This window comes from Amblyomma maculatum, chromosome 3 (genome assembly GCF_055883805.1).
Source record: "Amblyomma maculatum isolate TAMU_Amacu chromosome 3, ASM5588380v1, whole genome shotgun sequence".
In the NCBI taxonomy this organism is placed as follows: Eukaryota; Metazoa; Arthropoda; class Arachnida; order Ixodida; family Ixodidae; genus Amblyomma; species Amblyomma maculatum.
In genome coordinates, this window is record NC_139346.1 from 38,627,128 (window position 1) to 38,648,653 (window position 21,526).

Below are 21,526 nucleotides of genomic sequence, written 5' to 3' on the forward strand. Positions count from 1 at the left end.
TGTCCCAAAAAGTGCAGCTCAGGAGCAGCGAAAAGGCATTTATCATTTAGTCTCAATTCTGAAGCGCTTATACCTTGAAGTACCGCTTTCAAATTTACATTATACTCTTCGCGTGTCCTTCCCGAAACGATTTTGTCGTCAATGTAACAGTGAACCCATAAACGATTATGTCGTCAATGTATCAGCGCACACCCTTGCAGTCCTTGAACTACAGTTGCGTCATTCTTCGGAAAGTCGCAGTAGCAGAGGAACGGATCAAAACATACTCTTTTAAATCGAAACAACCCTCCGTGCGTAATAAGAGTTGTTGGGTCGCGACTCTCCGGCATAAATTCAATTTGGTGGTACACAGATGCCAAGTGAAACTTCGAAAAACACTTCCCACCTGCTGGTTGATGCAGGAGTTCTGCGATGTGCGGGACAGGAAACGCGTCGGCGATGACAGCTTTGTTAGCCTCGCGGAGGTCCATGCACAGGCTCAGCGAGCCATCATTCTTTCGCACGGCGACTACGAGGGCGGTCCATTCCGACGTGGACACGGGTTCTATTGCCCCCTGCGACTGCAGACGGCGTAACTCCTCGGAAACTCGCTACCGCAGAGTCAAGTGCAGGCGCCGCAGTTTAGCAGCAACCGGCGGCACGGACGAGCGCTGAAAGAAGCTCAGGGTAGACTGCTTATTTACAACAGTGACTGTGCTGGTTCGAAAGAAGAGGAAGAAAAGGGCTGATGATGGATAGCACACGCTGCATGGAAAACGAAATTTAAACTTTTACGGACTACCCTCCGGCGCATCTTTATTCTCCGCAGACTATGCCCATATATACTTCAAACGCTTCGCTTTACTTGCGCATATTCTCAGCTAGCTTACGTGCGAAAAATACAGAATACAAAAATATGTCCCGGACGCAGTGTCGGCTTCCCTTAATTGTCTCTTTTGAGCTGATCCTGAACACGAACTACTTCTATCTTGCCCAATACAGCTGGTTGCAGTGGTACTATTTTCGAGCATTGACCAGACTGCTGCTTGTGAGGGACGCGTTTATTAGGCGCCAGATAAGTGGCGCACTACCAGAAGACGCAGCGCTCGACAGCGGGGCGCATCGGTGAGCCCACTGGACAGTCGAAGGCCTCGCCGAACTCCTCCATGTTCTTGAGTGGTACGTTGCAGCGCTCTGACCAGGGCGCGTACCGCTGCGTGTGGACGGCGCCGGCCTTGGCGCACCACTTGACGCACGACGAGATGAAGAATAGCTGCTCGGAGTCATATTTCAGCTCCTGCAGCTTCTCCTTTTCGCCAAGGTTGTAATAAGTGCTGTACGACGCCACCAGACCCGCAAAGTCCGCCATGTTCTCGGCGTCCGCTTCACTCTGCGCAGGGAGCGCACCACAGTTATTTCTACACGTGCATGCAACACACTACCCGAAAAGTTAACCAGCTATGGATACGTCAGAGCCAAGGCCACCGCGAATAAATTATGATGTGTCTACGAAAACTGGGAATTCCACACGGACGCCTCAGTTGAGCATGGAATTTAGCATTTTTATTACTTGATCATTCAGTTCAGTTCAGTCGTTCAGTCGTGTCCGACTCTTCGTGACCCTATGGACCATATCATGCCACGCTTTCCAGTCTCTCACTATCTTCTTAACATAGGACTCCGTTACTTTGAAATACTCTAAAATGACTTGTCCTGAAACCATTAGTGGAGAGGTTCAAAAAAAAAAAAAAAATCCCGCCATAGCTTATAGTCTCGAGCGACTTTCGCCCGGGAATTACTCACACAAAAAAAGACAACACTGTGGATTTTCGCAGTGATGCGTTCATATTGGGTCATATCTTGTCCTGCCCTATATTCTTATCCCCCCCCCCCCTCGTTAAACAAAACAGCCCTTTTCAACATATTCATCACTTCGTTTTTTCAAATTCGAGAGCAAGCGTTCACTTCCGCAAGGTACTACTGCAGATCAAACTGTGTCACCGCTTTCGTACGGCGTTGCAAGGGTGAAGCCTCACAGTCACCGGGGAAAACATATGTTCAATCGAAGGGTAGACCGTGCTCTTTAAGGCGAAGCTTGAGTCTCCTTGTAATATTTTGCTTCAAGGGAGCGTACCTCCGTCGTTCCGTGTGATTGGCGGAGACAGCCGAGACGCTCGTTGTACTTATCACGGGAGCTATTTGACCACCAGTCACGCTGCCATCCGTGCGCATCCCACTTGCTGCCGACGGGGTCGAAGGCGTGCGTGAGCTCGTGGCCGATGGCGCCGCCCAGACCGCCGTAGGTGAACGCCTTGGGTGCTCCTATCGAGAACATGGGCATCCGCAGCACGGAGGCCGGTATGATGATTCGGTTGCGCATAGGCAAATACATCGCATTGGTGCTGCCCACTGAGTACCTGCGATGAAGTGGGCGCACATCGCTTATTTGTAACAGGCATCTATAGGTAACAAAGGTGCGTTGAAGGGGTGACGTAGTAGTATTGAGTCTAATGGGCACTAGGAACGACTTCGTAGTTTTTCCGCTCAATGTAAATTCGGCGTATATTTACATTTGCTTGGCACTGCAAAACATTCATTCATTGCTTAGGAAATCGAATCTAAAAGTAGGTAATTTTCTTCCCACCTCGCTAAAAAAACTAATGATTGCAAAACAATGAACTGCCTTCGTGATCAGCTTTTTTAATCCAAAGGAGAAGTAACCTAGCCTCAGGCGTCAAGACACAGTTTACTAGTTGTATTTGCATCGCCTCTCTTTTCGTTTCCGACACCTGCTGATGTTTGGGATGCGTTTTTTTCTGTTTTTGTATTCTTTTCTAGCCTCCAAATGCTAAGTTATCAATAAAAGTGTCATCTAAGTCGCTTAGGCTCGATAACGTAGCGACAAGACGAACTTCCCAGCTCGAAGTAAAATGTTGATTTAATATATTGACATGTTATACCGTGCCGCTCGGCAAGGATTCATTGCTCACCAGAAGCTACTTTGGTTTTTTGTCATCCATTGAACTGTCAGCTTCATGGCCTGCTGCCAGGGCTTCATGAAGCTGGCCTGGACCTCCGGGTAAGAGGCGTAGACGCTGTCAATCTCCTTGCCGGATCTGAAGTACGAGGGATAACCGACGTGCATTTGAATCGAGTGAACCTTGTGGATCGCAGTCTTCTTGGTCTCCCCGTCCAGCCAAGAAGAAGCATCGATTTCGTCAAGCACCGACTCCCGGATGTGTTGCGCCATGCTCTTGGCCGCGGCCACCGTATCTCGAGGCACCTCCTTGAAGAGGTACCACGAGAGGAGCGGCACCTCCATCGCTTGCGCGACGGCACGCAGGCACATGTCCCTCGAGGATTCGGCGCTGTAGTGTACGGCTATGTTGGGATAGGAGATGGGCATGAGGGTGCGCAGCAGCTCCCAGGCGATTAGCAGGCTGAGCTGTTCCTTGCCCAGCCTTTTGCAGAGAAGGGCGAAGCGCGTCACGTCGGGCTGCTTCACCTGCGCAGCAGGGACGGTGCCAACTAAAGTTGATTGTCCCCGAGAGATCAACAAACACTCCTGCCGATCAGTTCGAGTGAGCTAATAGAAAGACGAGGTCTGAAACGTTTTTGAAAATAGCAGGCTGCCCGGCACATCCAATGCAAATATAAGGCGTCAGACATGCGTCTTAAGTTCGAAGCACACGTATGAAACAGTCGAGGTACACACACGCAACCTATGTTCTACAGCTTCCCTTTGCTTTAATTCAACCTTGGTAGCGTCAGAAAGTTTAGGCGAGTATATGTTACCAATGTCAGACGGCAAGAAAACTTGGCAGCCGAAAGTACCTTGCCCCAGTGTCACACGTAACTTATCCACCATAAAACCCCTCTTCCCCCCCCCCCCCCCCCCGTCGCCGATGTAGGAGGATGAGCCAGATCTTGCGTTATGGGCGTGGGTCCTAACTGGACACGAGATCTTTCGACCGGTGACACGCTCGGGGCGGTGGTACTTGAAATAAAAGCAATCTTGATCGCCAATGTAGTGGCGAGCCAACACAGCAACGGACCTTCATATCCATCTGGAGTGTCTCGAGGGCAACCATTGCCTTGATTAAAGCAACACAGATAGTTTTCCACCAGACACCGAGAAAACTACAGGTGGCTTACAAGAGTTCATGAACTTCTGATCAGCATAAAGGCGCCTTAACCACTGCAATAGAACCAGACCTCCTACTGCAATTTCGCACGTATTTTGTGAAGGCTTGGGGCTTTGGTGTCGCATGCAACCACCAAGTGTAGCAGCCATACTTGGTATGTGCGCTTCGCAACAACGAGGAAGCAAAAATTAAATGCTTGCCTTGTCAACGGGTTCAGGTAGTGAACATGAAGGGCACATCTGGAAATTGAGACAGGTCGTCTGCGGATGTAGTGTAAAAGTATACATGGAGTTCTCCCGACCACCATACGTTGGATAGGTTAACTGCAAGCCAGCTCGTGTGAGCGCCTTGGTCTTATGAGGGAGAAATCTCTCGCAAAGCGGCACATAAATGAGGCCTGCTCACTGCCAAGAAGTTTGCGGTAATAAACTTCCAGCTGGGATGAACGTCGGAAGGCTCATAGTGACGGAGATGCAACGGAAGACTAGGAGTCTAACGAGAGTTTTGTCAACGAGTTGTCAACGCGCTGACACAACGCTGGCAACTGCCTGTTCTTGGCGGAGACTCAATATAGTTAGCTGCCTGAGCATAATATGGAGATGGGGACCCGAACCTTCCCAAACAGAGTAGTATATGCTCTGAGCGGAAATGCGAAACCGAGCGCTTAGGAAGAATGAAATCAGTCTGCGGGGGGGGGGGGGGGGGGGGGGGACATGCCCGAGCCCAAATCTGTCTGTGTCGACCTGATGTTTAAAACTGTTGCTGCAATGCCCAGATATCGGATGGCGAGACCCATTTTGTGTCTTAACAGCTTAACCGAGTTCAGTTACTGGCAGATTTGTACGCATAAACACAGGTGTTACGCCGGCGACGTAGAACAAAACTGAGAATAGGAGGGACCTCGTAATCATGGCTCTGGCTGGGAGCAGACAGGAAAGTTTCCCAAACTCTCGCGTCCTGGTCTAAATTTTTCGCGGAATGTTGTAGTCGTGGCTCATAGAAGGCGCTGTGTAAGGTGCAAGCATAGTCACTCGATAATTTTCCGAATACCTAGAATTCCATCACACGCTGGCAACCATGACCGGCGCAGCCATGAAGCTTCTAACTGCCCGAGGCGCGCCTTTGGCGCTGCGCGGCTTTATTGAAGTCAAACGCATAGGACATTTTGAAATCAGCATGAGCATTTGCCTGTGCATTGCCTTAAATAACACCGCAGCTACTTTAGAAGCAGTAGAATTTGCGAACTGTGAACGGTAAGCTTGCATGGAAGCCTGAGGCGGAGGTCTATATGCGGATCATTCCAGTCCTGGCAAAATGCTCTATCAAATAATCCGACACCTAAATGAGTATTTAACTCATTTCCAATCCGTCGAGGTCATTTCAATTCGTTGTTTTACATATTGGTCATTTCGTAGTCATGATGAGGTATATTTAGTCATTATAGTCATTACTACTGATATTTACGCCTTTTTCTATTCTGTTGTGATTTTCATGGTATTGTAATAACTCACTCTTTCTTGCCTTCCTCAGTTACCAGCGCAATGATCACATTAAGTGATTCTCTATGACGCTGAAGATGCCTACTAACTCTACCTCCTCGCACATGCGTGTGGACACAAGTCAACTGGTGCTTGCTTGTAAACATCTTTATTGACGCAATCAAAATCACTATCATCAATTATTATACCGCTCATCGCTAAGCATTATTACTCGCTTCCAGTCAGTTGCAGTCATTCAAGTCATCGTTTGACGTACTGGTCGTTTTGTAGTCATGTGTCATGCCTAGTCATTGTAGTCATTACCACTCATAGCTAAGTACTTTACTCATTTGTAATCAGTTGATGTTTTATAATGTTTTATAAAGTCGTTGTTTTGCATATTGGCCATTTCATATTCATGTTGAGTCATACCTAGTCATTGTAGTCATTACGACTCATAGTTATGCATTCTTACTAATTTCCAAACAGTGGCGTCATTACAAGTCACTATTTGTCATATTGGTCGTTTCTAGTCATAGCAGTCATAATGAGTCCTGCCTAGTTTTACTCATTTCAATCAGTTCCGATCATTTCAAGTCGCCGTTTGACATATTTGTTACTTCGTAGTCATGATGAGTCACACCTACTCACTGTAGTCATTACCACTCATAACTAAGCATTTTACTCGTTTCCAATTAGCGGCGGTCATAAAAGTCATCGCTTGACATATGGGTCGTTTTGTAGGGATTAGCAGTCATGCGTAGTCATTATAGTCAGTACTACTCAGACCTAAGCATTTTTACTAATTTCTAGTCAGTTGCGGTTATTGCAAATCATTAATAATCATCATTAGTCATCCACATTAGTCAATAACTATAAAAATGCCTATTTATAGCTTTCATTCATTACCTATCACCATCAATCGTTTCCTTCTAAATCTCCCTCCTCACATGCCGCTATTTGCGAGCGACAATCAGCGCACAGATATGCGACGCACAGATCACGCGCACACATTTTCACAAAACGAACTAGCCTAGCAAGGCTTAAAAATCTTTCCAGACTCATGCAAGTTGGTGCAGCTGAAGGCGCTGTAGTATTCTGCCGCTAAGTACTTACAAGAAAAAAAAAGCCCGAGCAACAAGCCCCAGACGCGGAACACAGCAACCGCCGCACACCCACATTGGTGAAAGGTGTCCACGCTGTGACTGGAAGCTTGATGGCGAAAGCGGCCCGCGGCACACCACGTGACTCATGCTGACCAATAGGTTGCGCAGCGGAGCGCGGAAAAGAATCGCGGTACTCTGACAATTGTCGAGTGACTCTATGCATGCGTAGCTGAAGGAAGTTCTATATAACCTCCTTGGAAGGCATGAGCCGTACGGCTCTAGAGCTGCTGGCCCCATGTACCTGTATCATTGCGCAACCTCACGCAATGCGCAGCTTACCAGCACTTCGTCTTCACCGCCGTACATACTTCCTGAGTACTTGGATATTAAAGCCTCCCAGGAACCTTGGGACGCGCATGGCACCAGACGGTTGAGCGCTGGCGCTGGGTGAATAAATTCACTGTGCTGAATTCCAGGGTGAGACTTAACCAGGAGCTCTTCCATCGCCACGTTCTCCGTGCTGATGATACGGCCGGCCGTGTCGGTGGCTTCGGTGCTCATGGGGGACAGTCCGAACGGGCCCAGATGGCGCGGGTAAAAGCCGTTCGTAGCCTCTTTTCTCTTGCCGAACCAGGCGAGTTGGGCGGGATTGAGAGCCAGCCTTAGCGCACGCTTGCCCCGGTGCAGCCGAGTGTCCATCAGGGAGAGCTCTAGAGGTGTGGCCAGGTTGTAGTGAAAGAAAAGCATGATCATCTTGTCAGGTACATCGGTGCTTCTATAGGTGGTTGCCGTTAGGCCCACGTCTTTCATGAACTGCGTCAGCGCGGCAGTATCGTCCATGTCGCCGTCGCGAACGCGTGAGCAGGCGTCGTACAACGCGGCCGCCTTCTCGGCGGCGCTTTGACCGCTAGGCGGGAAAGTGGCGCCTTTGAGCACACCGGCCAGGGACGCGTACATCTCGGCCTCCATCTGGGCCAGCATCTGGCCCGACGGATGCTGGTAGTTGCCGCACACGAATCGGTAGAAGTCGTGGCACGGGTCTTCGTCCATCTTCATGATGGCCTTGAGCGCCTCGACGACGCTGGCGCATTGGCTTCCTTGGCACAGCCGATCTTCCCTAGCCATAGCCGTCGAACCGGAATCACTGCCGTCCCTGTGGCTGGGCCAAAAGGAGAGGTACAGGCCCAGGGCCGTCAACACGCCCGCAAGCGTGATCACGATGACAGCGCACACAATGCCTTCTTTGGCAGGGTCAGTCTTCTCCAGCTCTCGAGAGTCCACGCGGGTTGTACCTAGTGTCTGCGAAAAAGCAGAGAATCGATGCCCGCTGGTTTTAGGAGATATGGAGTGCTGTTTTACCTAATCCTATACAAAGCCTTAAATATAATGGCGGGTATTTAGACTACTTAACTTCCAAACCCATTTACCGATTTTCTCTTTGTCAGCGATAAACAAAACAGTAGTTGTATGGGGCCTATAAAAAATTTGGGTCATCCGCGTAAGGCTCTCTAACACGAAACCACTATGCTGCCTATACTGGTCGGTGGGACTGTTTAGGTGGGCAGTTTCGCGTGACTGGGCAGATACAAAGTGAGAACTCACTCTCTCCCAACTCCATGGTGAAGGAAGAAAGGTGCATGATTTCCATTTTCACCTGGAACTGCCTGACACTGGCAGAGCTAGCCCTTTGTGATTTCTTGTCTGACCATTCACTGCAGAAAACACGGCTGCCGAGCAGTGCGATCAATTGCTTTATTTTCCTTTCGGCTCATTTTTCCCGTGAACCTTTCACCTTCCTACATAATATCCGACTCGCAACAGAGAGCTCTCTAGCGCGCGTAGCGAGCGGACGCATGGAACATCGGCTCCGGCGATTTTCGACCGTAGCGGTGCAATAACGCGTCATATCCCAAAACTATTGAACCTTGAAGAGCCATAAAGTCGTCCGGAACGCAGGGAGACCACTCTCAACGCGGTGGACGGAGTTTTCGACTTTTTGGAGCACTTTTGCTCCTATCCGTTGTGGAGCCGTGGCTCAGCCGGCGTCCCACGGCGGGAAGGCCGCTCCTGGCGAACATGGCAAACGCCAACCAGCAACGCGGGTACGACCCGGAAGGCATGACATGGACAACCTTGCCACAGACCAGCCGAGAGCAAGCCTGCAGTGAAAATGTGATCCGGGCTTTTGAAAAGCGAGCCCAGAAACTCCAAGCCAGCGCGCAAAGGAAGGCCACGTCAGCACACGGAGGCCGCCACGCGCAACCCGACTCAGAACCCGGTGAGCGCGCAACCGGAGGCCCAACGCAAGTCAGAGCTGCATGGAAGCCCAAGTTTCTGTGCAGATTCAGACCAGACGACGTGGTGCTAATCATCAAACCACTAACGGCCACAAACTTGAAGAACTTGCAACACGGCGAGTTGGGCCTAGCTCTACGACAGCGAGTCGGGGAGGCCGAAGCAGAAAATTTTTTCTTCACAGTGTCCCCGGACCAAAACCTGATCATTGTGGGCACGTCAAGCATCCATGCGGCAGACAGACTGGTCGGCGACTTTGCAATCCGAACGCAAGGGCAAGACCTCTATCTGCGTGGACACGTAAAGCAAAGTGAGGACAACGTGGTACACGGAGTCATCACTGTGGCCAATCTGGAGACCACCGAATCCCTGCGAGGGAAGGTGAGAAGCTTTCGCGGAGAGAACAAAATCCTGGAGATCCGAAAGTTCGGCACTTCGAACAAAGCAAGGGTCACCTTCGAAGGGAAGTACAAGCTCAGAGCTGTGCTGTATAACGCGGAAGTTATACCGGTAGCCACTTACCGTCGCACCATACCAGCGTGTAGCCTGTGTGGCACGGTGGGACATAGGGCAGACGCCTGCCCGACACCGAGGCAAGAAAATTGCGGACTCTGCGGAACGCAAGCTCCGTTTGTGGAGGGGGTGCGGGCCCCTCACGAGTGCAATCCAAAATGTGCGGTATGTGGCGGCGAACATGCCACGAACTCTAAAGACTGCACTGCGAAATTCCGAAGGAACGAGCAGCAACAATCCAGTAACAAGAACAAGAAAAAGAAGAAAAACAAGAAAAAGACCAGAAGGAGCGAGAATCTCCCGCCCCCTTCGACTAACATGGAGCCAAATTCTAGACAAAACAATCAAGAGAGGAACTGGGCCAGCATGGTCAAGAACGGGAAGCAGCCGGTGAGTGGGGTCGCCCCTCCTCCTCCCAATACTACCTCTCCACCTACACCAAATTTGGTAGAAAGCTCAAATAGAGCTACTAACCAGCAAACTAGAAACTGCACTAGCTAAATCTCAGCCGCCTCAGCAAGAGCAGGCGATGGAAAGCGACGCAGAGCCTAGCATGGAAAACAAACTAGAAGCTATGATGAGGAAGATACAAGAATCCATTCCCTCCATAGTATCACGACAGGTAGCGAAAGCGATGACGATTCGCAAGTATGCTAACACAAGGAGACCCATGAATCCCGTAACTCACAAGATGCGTAGGGTGATCAGTGAGGGTGAGAAGCTGCAGCAGCTCCCCCTCCAGAATAACAATCTTCAGGCACAACATGGCGGGACGAACTAAGGAGAGCCCTATAATTTTAACACAGTGGAATAGTCGAGGCTTTAAATCAAAGACAAAGAGAGCGGACCTTAGGATGCACCTTTCCACGTACGAGCATACTCCGGCAGTGGTGGCCGTACAGGAGCCAGGCGGGAACGCGAGCCTCACAAACTACAAAACGTTCCAACTCGACCCCCTAACATGCATCTTCGTGCACAAAAATTTCACAGCAAATTTGATAAATCTGGAATTACAAGCCAGCTTTTCATACGTGATGGTGACTCTCCTGCCCATAAAAAAGGATGATCCGCCGCTCCACATCCTGAACGTGTACTGCCCACCTAAAGCAAAAAATGGAACCTTCTCCACACTCCTGAGTAGGGCTGTCAGGGAAGCGGGACGAGATCCGTTACTAGTGTTAGGAGATTTCAATTCGCAGAGCCTCTCATGGGGCTACAACCGAGAGGACATACGAAGACGGAAGCTAGCGGAGGCAGCGTCCACATTAGGCCTAACCCTACACACCGACCCGGCGTACCCCACGCGAATTGGGAACTCGGCGCAGAGGGACACTTGTCCGGACTTAACTTTTTCAAAAAACGCGAGGCGAGTGGAGTGGACGAATACGGAGGAAACATTCGGTAGTGACCACTGTCTGATCAACATAACGATCCGCACTAAACCCCTTACCAGACCGACGGGCCAGACTAGGATGCCGGACTGGGCAAAATTTAGAAAAGAATATAATGTTAGTTCTATCCAGGAGCAGGGATACCAAGCCTGGACCAAACAACTGCTGACCAGTCTCCGTTCGACGGAAACGCGGGTAAAGCTCTCTGAGGCGGTGACGGATGTGGACACCCACCTCCTCCACCTCTGGGAAACCAGACGCAGCATGGTTAAAAGATGGCGCAGGCAGAAACATAACCGCAAGCTAAAAACTCGGATCGCGGCGATAACAAAAGAGGCGGCAGAATACGCGGCGCAACTCGCGGACGCTAACTGGGTAGAGAGGGGCAACGCGGCAGCTAGGCAGATGTCTGGCAAAAACACATGGCGTCTCTTCCGAGCTCTCATAGATCCAAACCAGACGAGCACCGAGTCGCAGAAACACCTGCAGAGAGCAATACACGCGTTTCAAGGAAATACGGCCCAGTTAGCGCTGAAGCTCCGAGACCAGTACTTGAGCACGACCCAAGACCCAAGGGGAGAAGCTTATAGGTACCGTGGAGACGAAAATGTTGAGCTAGCCGAACCTTTCAAACTATACGAGCTCAAGGCAGCCCTAGCGAGAATGAAACGCGGGACCGCGCCAGGAAGGGATGGGATCACGGTAAAACTCCTAGCAAACCTACCAGACCACGCGTACCAATCCCTGCTAGAACACTTCAATTCGATCTGGACGGGCGAAGTTGCTCTTCCCACCGAATGGAAGACGGCACTCATAACTTTCATCCCAAAGGCAGGCAAAGCCATAGATACGAACAACCTCAGGCCCATTTCTCTCACGTCGTGCGTAGGCAAATTGATGGAAACAATGGTCAGAGACAGACTTTCCGAGTATCTTGTAAATAAGCGAGTCTTCGCCGACTCGATGTATGGCTTCAGGCCAAATAAATCGGCTCAGGACGTCCTGCTGCAGCTTAGCAGAGAAATATTGAATCCAATAGAACATCCGAACGGGGATAAGATAGTGCTGGCCCTAGATCTGAGGGGAGCCTTCGATAATGTGACGCACGAGGCCATCCTGACATACCTTTCGGAGACGGGGTGTGGAAAGAACGCGTTCGAGTATATAAAACGCTTCCTCTCAGACAGAAAGGCCTACGTGAGGATCCAGAACGCAGACCACGGTCCCTTTCTATTAGGCACGAGAGGTACACCACAGGGAGCGGTGCTATCCCCGCTTCTTTTCAACATGGCAATGAAAAATCTCCCGGTCCACCTGGAGAAAGTCTCGGGCGTGCAGTACGCGCTGTACGCGGACGACATCTCCATATGGGCCACGCAGGGCTCTCTCGGAGAAATGGAGGCCAGCTTGCAGGAAGCAGCCACCGCTGTAAATGAGTACGCGAAAAAATGCGGCCTTCAGTGCTCACCAAAAAAATCCGAATTCGTCCGTATTCGTCCCTCCAAAATATGCACAGACAAGATAGAATCGCAACTTGGATCAGACCCGATACCCGAGAGAGAGGAAATTAGAGTACTGGGCCTTTTCATTCACCAGCGTAAGCTAGCGACGACCACACTCGACAAGCTAAAAAAGGTGGGAGACCAGGTGGGCCGAATGATCCGCAGAGTCTCAAACAAAAAAGGGGGACTGAGAAGCAAAGATGCTCTACGGCTGGCCAATGCCTTTGTAACAAGCAGAATCCTGTACTCGACCCCCTATCTCCACCTCAAGAAACACGACGAGAACATCCTCGAGGTGATCACGCGCAAAATAGCGAAGAAGGCCCTCGACCTCCCTATAACCACGTCGAACCTGAGACTCCAAGGTCTGGGTATGAACGAACTCGTTCGAGGAGCTGAGAGAAGCCCACCTAACGAGTCAATACACGCGACTATCGCAGACACCGTCGGGGCGTCGCCTATTAACCCGTCTACACATACAACACACGATTGTAACCGAGGAAAGAGTAAGGCTTCCCCAGGAGTGGCGATACGCCCTGCACGTAAAACCACTCCCCACTAATATGTCCAAGGACGACCACGAGGGTAGGCGCATGGCCAGGGCAGAGGCCTTAGCTCATCACTACGAAAGGAAACCCGGAGTGTACTATGTGGACGCGTCCGGCCCGCACAAAGGCGGGTGGTACACGGCGGCAGTGATCCACGAGTCCAAAACGGTAAACGGGCTCACATTTAAAGCCCGAAGCGTAACACAGGCAGAGGAGGTCGCCATCACGTTAGCAGCAACACATTCTGATTCCAAAACAATCATAACGGACTCGCGAGGGGCGTGTAGGAACTTTCAACAGGGCTGGGTCCCGTACCTGGCCTACCGGCTACTAAAAAACAGCTCGGACCTGACCTACCGACTATGTACTGCAAAACAGCTCGTACGTGGAAAGTCCATCCCGCCGCTTCATAGTCTGGGCTCCGGCCCATTCCGGGCTAGAAGGAAACGAGGCAGCAGATGCCGCAGCCCGCGCGCTTTCTAACCGGGCAACCTCGTCTCCTTTCTCCTCAGAAGAATTTACACCAGCCTACACTTTCAGAGAAATTACGCAGCTGTACCAAAACAGGCACAATATTTACCCCCACCCGTGTAAAGGGTTAACAAGAGCGGAGGAACGCGTGTTTCTTCGCCTCCTTACGAATACTATGATGTGCCCGGCGTCACTTAAACACTTTGACAGTGCCTTCTCCGGGGAGTGCCCACACTGCGGGGAAATGTCCTCGGACCTTTTCCACATGGTGTGGGCGTGCCCCTCCAACCCTGCCTTTGCACCTAACCAAAACACCACCCGGGAGGACTGGGAGGCGACCCTACTCGCCTGCTCCGACCTGAAAGCCCAAAAGGCATTGGTCAAACAAGCAATGGCGGCAGCGGAAGCCACTGGGGTCCCGTACTAGGGACTCCACCTAGTGTTTGTGAGGGGAAGGGCACTAAGCCTGACCCCACAGCAACCTTCATGTAACCCCATATTTTATTAAACGTTTTCACCACCACCACCACTCGCAACAGGCCTGCCGAAATAACGAGCGGGGTAGGATAGCGCCACTGGCCCACAGACCATTATTAGCATTATTAGTATGCTGACATATACTACATGATGTGGGCCTGACAGTAAAATACAAAAATAGAAGTTATAAACAGCCAACTAGGGAGGACGGGGAGGCGGCCCTGTCCAGCTCGGACCTGGAGGCACAGCGTGCCCTGGTCCAGAGAGCTCGCGCAGCGGCGGCGGCCAACGGCGTCCCGGAATAGAGTCTGCAACTCAGCTCCACAACCTGCCTTCCCAAATCATTTCGTTGTCAATAAATGTTTTCTCCTCCTCCTATACGCTGTCATGTAGGCCTCGTATCGACTCATGCACTGTATTCTGATTTTCTATTTCCGTGAGAGACACGCTGTTTATATGGTTTAATTGGTTTGGTATTTAGGATTTCACGTCCCGACAATTGCTATGAGAGACGCCGTAGTGGAGGGTTCCGGAAATTTCGGCCACCTGCGGTTCTTTCACGTGCACTGATATCGCACTGCACACAAGCACCTAACTTGTCACCTCCACAGAAAAGCAGCCGCCGCAGCCAAGATTCGATCCCACATCCTTGGGAACAGTAGTCGAACGCCCAACCACTGCATCTATTTTATATAGGTGCTGTTTATATGCCTGTTTATGATTTTGTAACAGAAGCTTAGCAAATATCTGGAAGCTGAGCTACGTTGGGCTAGGTCTGAGCATTTCACAGGTGCCTCCAAAAGGTCCCCATTGCGCATGAGCCGTTACCATGGCAACCAGCTCAACGGCAGCTAGACTACCGGCTCTCGCCGCGCGGCGCGTGACGAGACGCAAACAGCTACTGTGCAGGCGCCGTTACCATGGCAACAAGCTCAACGGCAGCCCGACTACTGGCTCTCAGCGCGCGGCGCGTGACGAGACGCAGACAGCTACTGTGCAGGCGCCATAACCATGACAACCAGCTGCGCCGTTCCACAAGTGATTGATTTAAAAACTGATTGATTTATAGGAAGGGAAAGGCGCGGTAACTGTCTCACTTGTTTTCTGCAGACACCTCAACCGCGCCGTAATAGAAGGGAGGAAGGTGGGAGTGAAATTGGAGAGAGAGAAAGAGGAGCCGTAGTGGAGGGCTGCGGAGTAATTTTGACCACCTGGGGATCTTTAACGTGCGCTGACATCGCACAGCACACGGACGCCTCCTCGTTTCGCCTCCATCGAAACGCAGCCGCCGAGGTCGGGTTCGAACCCGGGTACTCCGGCACAATAGTCGGGCGTCTTCGACAAGTGCTTCCCTGTTGCGCTCGCTACAAAGAGAAGGGCAGCGGCATGCCAGCAGATGCGCGCATCTGCCCGGAGATGAGCAGAAGGGTAGTTTCCACCATGGAGGAAGAAAAAACTGGGAGGGAGCGCCGCTGCTGAAAAGTGAAGCCTAGTCATAAAAAATATAATAGAAAGAATCATGGGAAAATAGCCGCCACGTAATACGGCAAGCGGTAGCCGGTAGCTGGTTTCGGTTGCGGTTTCGCACGCTTCGCTCTGAAGGAATGCCTTCGCGTGGCATTCGCTACGCGACGCCTGCACCAGAAACCTGAGGCGCGCGCTGCGAGCAGGCGAAGGATGGAACTTTGGACTTTTAGACGGGCTGATCCCGTGGGGGCTGCCGCCGCCGCGCAGTGAACCCGTGTATTTTGAGAAGTATGGCTGGGTCCCCTCAGCTCACAAGAAGGAGGACGGGACGAAGCGCTGATCATCGCTTCATCCTGTCACCCGTTGCATTCTTGTGCTATGTCTTTGTGCGCCGAGTCCTGCAAGCATGGAATCAAACCAACTAGCCCAACACAAAGTACTGCCATAAGAAATGCTGCGTGCCGGGATGCAAGAACTACAAGGATATACCTCTCGGGGCTGTCGCTCCAACGGCGAGTATCCTGTTATGCGCACTCCTCGAGAAACGAAACATCTGTTTGTCAGGGCATGTGCATGTACTGTTCGAAACGAAAATCGTTTGATTCATTTACAAAATGCAGACCTCAAATACACATTGTTACGCTGAAGCCAGTTCCCCAGGCACGCAATGTTACGTAGACTTCGTAGTTTCCCTGACGAAACCAAAGAAGAAAAGGCCACCTGCAGTTCTCACCGGTGTGCCTATAAATACGGAGTAGAATGCAACAATTGTAACAAACTTATGTGTTACGATGAGACGCACAACTTTCGGCAGACCACTCCGGAAGGCTCAACGGATCTAGTAACGTTGGGTAGGCTTTCCGCGGGGACATTCAGTCCCTAAAATATACCATGTACCCTGCTGCTTTTGAGTCTGGCAACTATGTTGGCTAAGTTCCCAAGGATCATTGCGCGCAAGAGAGAGAAGGGAGCGGCGTCAGAGGAGGTTAGCTTGGGGAGGCTGCGCGCGCTCCCCCTTAGTTTTTTTCTTCCTCCATGGTTTCCACACTGGGCATGCCGATTTAAACTGATTTATTTACAGGAAGGGAAAGGCGCGGTAACTGTCTCACTTGTTTTCTGTGGACACCTCAACCGCGCCGCAAGGGAAGGGAGGAAGATGGGAGGGAAAGTGGAAAGAAAGAAAGAGCAGCCGTAGTGGAGGGCTACGGAGTAATTTCGACCACCTGGGGATCTTTAACGTGCGCTGACATTGGATTGGAAAACATTTATTTCGTCGCTCAAGCAGGTCGATGGATAGACGTACTAGATGGCCGCTAGTCCATGGCTCGCGGCGACCTTATTAGCCCGCTCGATGGCCCGTAGTTGAATCTGCGGGTCTGAGCTGACCAGCACGGCTTCCCACTGCTCGAGAGAAGGGAGCTGTATTAATTCCACCGCAGGTTGATCATTTGCGCAGTTCCAGAGAATGTGATCGTATGTCGCTCTTTCGCCGCATTTACTGCAGGTTGGATTGTACTGGCCTGGGTACATCAGGGCAAGCACTGCCGGATTTAGGAGACAGCGTGTTTGTAGTCGGCGCCAGGTAACTTTCTGTGCCTTTGTTAAAGATTTGGGGGGGGGGCGGATATGTGCGCCTTTCCAGCCTGAAGTGATGGGTAATGTCATGAAAAGAAATTAACCCGTCCTTCGTGAAATTCGGGTCGGAGGGCGCGCTCACTGCCCGGTCGACGAAACCTCGGGCTTGCGCGTGAGCCGCCTCGTTCCCCGGATTAGACGAGTGGGCCGGGACTCAGATTAGTTCAATTTCCCTAACCGGAGTAGGGGTGCTTTGGAGGATGCGGAGGGAGGTAGACATGATGCGACCCCTCGCGAAATTGCGAATGGCTGTTTTAGAATCACTGAATATAATATAAGCTACACCGTCGCGGAGAGCTGGCCGAGTGAGTGAGTGAAGAACTTAATTGCATAAAAATTTTGAATTCGTTTGGGTCGTGGCCTCAGACCGAGGTCCCAGTGGCCTTTGCAGTCTTACGAGCTCTGGCGATCAGTTTGAGCTGGTGATCAGACGTCGAGCAGGACAGCCAGCCTGCCACTGTTCCGGTGATGGCGCGTTGTTTAGTCGTGACCTTTGATTTGAAGCGGAGGCTTCACTACCCGTGTCAACCGCAGCTTCGCGTGGCTCCAATAGCTTAGTTCTGCGCATGCGCGTGACGTTACAGCCAAGGCCAGCTGCACAGCCCCCTCGCCAAGCTCTGCCAGCGTTGCCTAGCAACGCTTAAGAGGTGTACCACTCCTCCTCATTAAAAAATAAAATTTGTCTCCACCTGGAATCGAACCTCCACCCCCTGGAACCCCAGCCGAGCACTTTACCACTGTGCCACACCCCACATCGTGCAACGACCTTCATAATTCCGCTTATCTACCGTGAGCCAATGGATTTGCGCCACATTTTAATGTATCAAATACTAAAATATTTAGGTCTGCCAATTAAAGCGACGTCGAGATGCATCAAATACTAAGTGGTTAACTAAATCAGTCAATTAAGCTGACGTCACGCAACCTGAAGTCGAGCCAGAAAAGGACATGGGAAGGGATTGGCGTGCAATTTGAAAGTACCAAAGGCTAAAAGAGTTAAGTCAGTCAGTTAGGGTGAGGTCAAGAATGTGACGTCACACAACCAGAAGTAGAACCGAAAAAGGGCATAGGAATGGGTTGGCGTGCAGTTTGAAAGCACCAAAGACTAAAATGGATAAACAAGAAGTGAATTATAGTGACGTAGAGGATGTGATGTCACGTAACCGGAAACAGAGCCGATAGAAGGCATGGGAAGGGATGGGCGCGCAATTTGAAACTACCAAAAACTGAAAAGCCATCGGCACGCTGGTTGCCTTTAACAGTCTCATGGCCTGCTGGCCATCTGATGAAGCAGTTGGAGAAGGGGATTATTCTCGCCCTGCATATGCGGAAGGCCACTGTGGATATGCGTTTGCTGCTCTACCTTCTGCACGCTTCTTCAGAGTCCGTAAATATTCCTGTAGTGGTCCCCTCGCACTGGTGGGTGATGGCGAGAGCGACTGCCAATTCCTCAGCCCCTAGAATGTTGTTACTTTTGAACGAGGCGTAGTTGATCTCCCTGAGCTGGTGATCAACCACTCTGGATACCGCTCCGTGCTGTTCTTTGTATATGGTCGTGTCGACGTATATTATGCTTTTTTTTTCTGCAAACTTTCTATCGTGTGCTTTTAGCCTTGTGTATTTTTTTAATGCATGCTTTTTTTTAGAATGAGGTTAACCATACTGGTCGCACTTATCTCTTTCCGTATGGTCCCCGTGCTGCTGATGTCTCTGCAAACATGTCATGCCCAGTATATTAAGCGTGTTCCAGCCCGTTTTGGCCTGCATGAGTCTTATTTATTGCGCGAGGTGTGCCTGAATGTGTTTTTTAACTGTGTTGTTTATGCCCATTTAAGAAATTTGTCCGTCGAAATGTTGACCGGCAGCCCGAGAGTGCATTTGTAGGCTTTCCTAAGGAATGCCTTCAATCGTTTCTTTTCCTGCTCCAACGGTCTTTGGTAGGGGCCACTACACAATCCTACTTACGACCAGGGCCTGTACTAGCCTATATGTATCCTCCCCGGACATACCTTTCCTTCTGTTGGAAATCCTTGCAATCATTTTGAGCGACCTGTGCTGTGGTATTTGCTAGCTGTCTGACTTATTTATGACTGTTACTTTGTATCCACATGCCAAGAATCTTGCGATACCTCGGGGAACTTCCTCCCCTCTAAAAAACATCTATGGAGTTGTGCATATCGTACCCTCTTCTGTGTACTCTGAACATCTTGAATTTATTCGGGAAACATTTACCGCAGTGTTGGGCGTATGCGTTGATAGTGTCCGCCGCTGTCTACAGACAGTCTTGTTTTTCTCCTAAGGATCCCCTGGTCACCCAGATCGTGACATGGTCAACTTGATGGCATCCCTGATCCCTTCAATTTTTTCGAGTTTCTTTGCTAAGCCGATGATAACAATGTTAAAGAGCATAGGGGATATCACTGGTGTGCCCCGATCGAGTGGAGAAGAGAACCATCTGCCGGCATCGCATGCACAGGGCATGAAAGTGGATTCCGCCTTCAGCGGAGTAATTTCGACGAAATGGGGAACTCAAACGTATACTGACATCGCACAGCACATGGACACCTCTCTATTTCGCCTCCATCGAAACGCGGCTGTCGGTGTCGGCTTCGCAGCCGGGTACTATGATTCCGCAGACGCTTTCGCGCCGCAATCGGTGCAGTAGCGTTGAATTCCTCTAAATTTTATTGTGTACTGTACGACCAGTATCAAGCTGGCTTTGGCAATGTTTTCTGCGTCTTGTAAAAGTTTGGTTTGGTTTGTGGGGTTTAACGTCCCAAAGCGACTCAGGCTATGAGACGCCGTAGCGGAGGGCTCCGGAAATCTTGACCACCTATGGTTTTTATGATGCTGTGACTCTGTATTGCATTGTAAAGCCTATTTGCGGGGAGGCAATGGTGCGGATCAGAAGGCTGTGATAGAGGAAGTATGGTAGGGACAGGAATAGTACATTATGGTGCAGTGCGGCACAGTACATTATGGTATGGTAATCATATATGGCATGTGGGGTTTAACATCATAAAGGTGCCCGTGGGCTATAAGATACATGCACAGATGTGCGATTAAATTTCGACCCTCAGACTTTATTCGACGTGCACTGACATCACTAAGCACAGTGCAGTCCTCGCGGTTGAAATTAGACCCCGAGAACTTCAAGTCTCCATCAGAGCGCCAAAGAGGTATCTATGACGGCGGTTCTCTTCACTCCGGCCTCATAGGTGAGAGGCGTAACGCGCCTCAGACTGAAGAGTATACCGAGGCTAAGAGTGCTGCAGATCTCCAGACAGTGCCGTCGCCCATCTGAGCCTCAACTAGAGACAGATCTGGTCCACACTGTCCAAGACGAAAGTCAACGCGGGAATAGTTGGCAGCAACTTACTGCCACGCGGAAGCAATTTCTCTCAGATGTGCTCGCTCAAGCACCTGTCCACGCAAAGATGCTACACGATGCGTTCAGCCAGAGTGGAGAATGAAGCGCATCTGCATAACAGCACTACCCTTTAATGTAGAATGCGTACTTTTCTCTTTAATATCTTATTTTATTTTCATTTCCTAACAGTTAGTTAGATACATTGAAATAGTAATCGCAGCCCAAACTCGAAAACAAAAATGTTGTAATGGGTGATACGCGTCGCGTACTACCGCATTATAACTTGCAAATACTAACACCTCCTTAGGAGAGGACGAAAGAGGAAAAGAGGCCATATAACCGGCCGCAATATCGTACTGGTACTTTAACCTGCGAGCTTTTTCTTGTGCCGCTTCATATGATCGAAGAACAAGTCAAGAACGGTTCACCCACGACTGTACTGTCCCTGACTGAAAAAGGCCCCTGCGATCGTCGCATGCGATGGGCAGCAGCTAGCTCTAGTACAGCAGCAAACGTCTGCTCACCGACATGGCCGATGTTGTAAGGCTGGCAATAAGGTGCGGGTTGAAGCTGATGAAGCTGCTTCGAAGCTTCTTAGTCCAAGCAACGTCAGCGGCTGCTACTATCCTTCTTGACTGCAAACTTCCACGGGTAATGGACGTTGTGCAGTGGCTCTGGTGACGTGCGGGTTTGCGACGTGGGTACTGCGCGTCCTGCTTCTCTTCTTCTAACACTTGCTCAGTAGCATGCGCGCGCCTGACGCCAAGATATCGAAAATCAAGGTGCATAATAAATTTATTATTTTATTTATTTGTAAAACTGCTGAATGATTTGAGGACGCTGTATTTCTTTTTTTCAAATACAATCTGAAACTACTTAAGGTTAGAGCGCTAAATGTAGAATTCAGAAGGGACGGGAAAGGGTTTGTTTCCTTTGCCAGTCTCACAAGGGTGAAATGCAGCAACGCAATTTGTCTATATGGAACATGTAATTCTCCTGATGTGCCTTGTAGCACCTGCGCCTGGAAAAGACTTCTTATGGTCGATTCTCAGTACATTTTCGCACAGCTGATAAAAAAGTTTTGAACGTAAGACCCTAGCCTTATAGATATTCATATGTGTGGCCATTGTATGGCCTTTACAGGTAGGG

The 21,526-nt window shown here is 50.4% G+C and overlaps 1 protein-coding gene across 1 annotated transcript; it reads right to left on the reverse strand.

The window, feature by feature from the left end:
- Positions 1 to 1,025: 1,025 nt before the first annotated feature.
- On the reverse strand, positions 1,026 to 20,907 carry LOC146194588 (neprilysin-1-like). Its single transcript, XM_084596592.1, has 5 exons — positions 20,902 to 20,907; positions 7,048 to 8,007; positions 2,970 to 3,484; positions 2,114 to 2,396; positions 1,026 to 1,369 (listed from the first exon to the last, which is right to left on the reverse strand). Exons 1-5 carry the CDS (start codon positions 20,905 to 20,907, stop codon positions 1,067 to 1,069), a joined length of 2,067 nt encoding a protein of 688 aa, XP_084452718.1. The 3' UTR covers positions 1,026 to 1,066.
- Positions 20,908 to 21,526: the final 619 nt, after the last annotated feature.

Coding starts and splice junctions, on each gene's coding strand:
- LOC146194588 (XM_084596592.1), bottom strand. Junction 3,485..7,047: donor GCGGTGAAGACGAAGTGCTG/GTAAGCTGCGCA, acceptor CCTGCTGCGCAG/GTGAAGCAGCCCGACGTGAC. Junction 1,370..2,113: donor AATCACACGGAACGACGGAG/GTACGCTCCCTT, acceptor CTCCCTGCGCAG/AGTGAAGCGGACGCCGAGAA.